Raw genomic sequence first — 2,033 nt, 5'->3', positions numbered from 1 at the left:
GGCTGTGCCCCCGCTGCCCTGCCGTTCCCAGGGGTGATCCGCACTGCCGTGGCCGACCTGGACCGTGAGACGCAGGACCGGTACGAGGTGGTGATCCGAGCCACCGACATGGCGGGGCAGCTGGGCGGCCTGTCCGGATCCACCACGGTCACCATCGTCGTCACCGACGTCAACGACAACCCTCCGCGCTTCCCCCAGAGTGAGTCCTGGCAGCGGGGCGGGCACTGGCCTGGTCCTGGTCCTGGCCCCGTGCTGGGGGGGGCAGCACTGGTTGGGCAGCTGGGCGGCCTGTCCGGATCCACCACGGTCACCATCGTCGTCACCGACGTCAACGACAACCCTCCGCGCTTCCCCCAGAGTGAGTCCTGGCAGCGGGGCGGGCACTGGCCTGGTCCTGGTCCTGGCCCCGTGCTGGGGGGGGCAGCACTGGTTGTCCAGGGGGCCTGGGGAGGTGAGTGAAGGCCATGTCAGGCTGGGGGTCAGGGCAGCAGCAGTGACCACGGTCCCTTCTCCTGCAGAGATGTACCAGTTCAGCATCGTGGAGACGGCCCCGGTGGGCACTGCCATCGGCAGGGTGAAGGCCGAGGACTCCGACGTCGGGGAGAACACGGACATGACGTACCAGGTGAAGGACGAGGAGGGGGTGGAGATGTTCAAAGTCACCACAGACAGCAACACCCAAGAGGCCGTCATCACGGTGCAGAAGGTGAGAGACAGGGAAGCGTGGGGAGGGCGCAGGTCTGCAGGAGGGCCCTTTCCTTGGGGGCTCCTGCCACTGTGGTCCCTCCCTGGGGGCTCCTGCCGCTGCATTTCAGCTGAGGTGCTCCGGGTTCTGCTGTCGCTGTGGCAGTTGTGGTTTTGTGGCTGCGGGTGCAGGGAGGGACCGGGTCCATTCACCTGCATGGGGAAACGCAGAGCAGTGCTGGGGGAAGGATGGGCAGAGCAGCTTGGGGGCTGCTGGGGCGGCAGGGAGCAGCGAGCCGTGCGAGGGGCTGTGCAGACGAGTGCTTACGGCTGTTATTGATGGCACCTGTTAGGGGAGAAACATGGACACCTAATTCCTATGCCCGACCAACAGCACTCTGACTGTATCTGCTTTTGGTGGCAAAAACAATCAAGCAAGCACTTGATGCAGGCGAGAAAGAACGATCGTTCACCAAGGCCGCTGCGTGCAGCTCGCCGCCTGCAGAAGTACAGCAGTGATTGATGATCAGACCCCGCTCGCTCGCTGCGCGCGCTGTCCTCAGTGAATCCGGGCTGCACTGCCTGGGGGTCTGGGGGTGGGCTGGAGACCTCCTCTTCCTCCTGCCCCCCTTGGCATGGGCCTGAGAGCTCCCAGCGCCCCACAGAGACACTGCTGGGGTCATTGGCTTTGGTGCTGCCCTGGTGTCTGCAATGGAGGAAGGGGCAGCTCCGGTGGGGTTTGGCTCTGATGGGGCACAACTGGGGTGGGGCACAACTGGGGTGAGGTACGGCTCTGGTGGGGTGCAGCTCAGATAGGGTACAGCTCAGATGGGGTACAGTTCAGATAGGGTACAGCTCTGGTGGGGTACAGCTCAGATGGGGTACAGCTCTGGTGAGGTGCAGCTCAGATGGGGTACAGCTCAGATGGGGTACAGCTCTGGTGGGGTACAGCTCAGATGGGGTACAGTTCAGATAGGGTACAGCTCAGATACGGTGCAGCTCAGATGGGGTACAGCTCAGATGGGGTACAGCTCACCACTCACCCTCTCCCGTCTCCCACTCCTTTGTCCCAGCCTCTCGACTATGAGTCCAAGAAGGTGCACACGGTGGTGGTGGAGGCCCTCAACAAGTTCGTGGACCCGCGGTTCGTGGACCTGGGCACCTTCCGGGACCAGACCATTGTGCGGGTCTCAGTGCTGGACGTGGACGAGCCCCCCGAGTTCCGGCCGCCCTCCAACCTGCTGGAGGTCCAGGAGGACGTGCATGTGGGGTCCGTGGTGGGGGTGGTCACCGCCCTGGACCCGGACACCGCCAACCACCCTGTCCGGTAATGCGGCCGCCTGAACCTC

The 2,033-nt window shown here is 64.2% G+C and overlaps 1 protein-coding gene across 1 annotated transcript in view; it reads left to right on the top strand.

Moving 5' to 3' along the window:
- Positions 1-2,015, top strand: part of LOC104536199 (cadherin-22-like) — a gene marked incomplete at its 5' end in the record, with an annotated part of 18,741 nt that extends 16,726 nt beyond the window's left edge. The window contains 3 exons of the mRNA XM_010178755.1: positions 32-199; positions 519-706; positions 1,758-2,015. Coding sequence (XP_010177057.1) covers positions 32-199; positions 519-706; positions 1,758-2,015 — 614 coding nt within the window. The remainder of the gene's footprint in view (positions 1-31; positions 200-518; positions 707-1,757) is intronic.
- Positions 2,016-2,033: the final 18 nt, after the last annotated feature.

The sequence above is a fragment of the Mesitornis unicolor genome, unplaced genomic scaffold (assembly GCF_000695765.1).
Source record: "Mesitornis unicolor isolate BGI_N332 unplaced genomic scaffold, ASM69576v1 scaffold29152, whole genome shotgun sequence".
Classification (NCBI taxonomy): Eukaryota; Metazoa; Chordata; class Aves; order Mesitornithiformes; family Mesitornithidae; genus Mesitornis; species Mesitornis unicolor.
The sequence above is the reverse complement of the archived record's forward strand: the minus strand, read 5'-3'. Positions and strand labels throughout refer to the sequence as shown.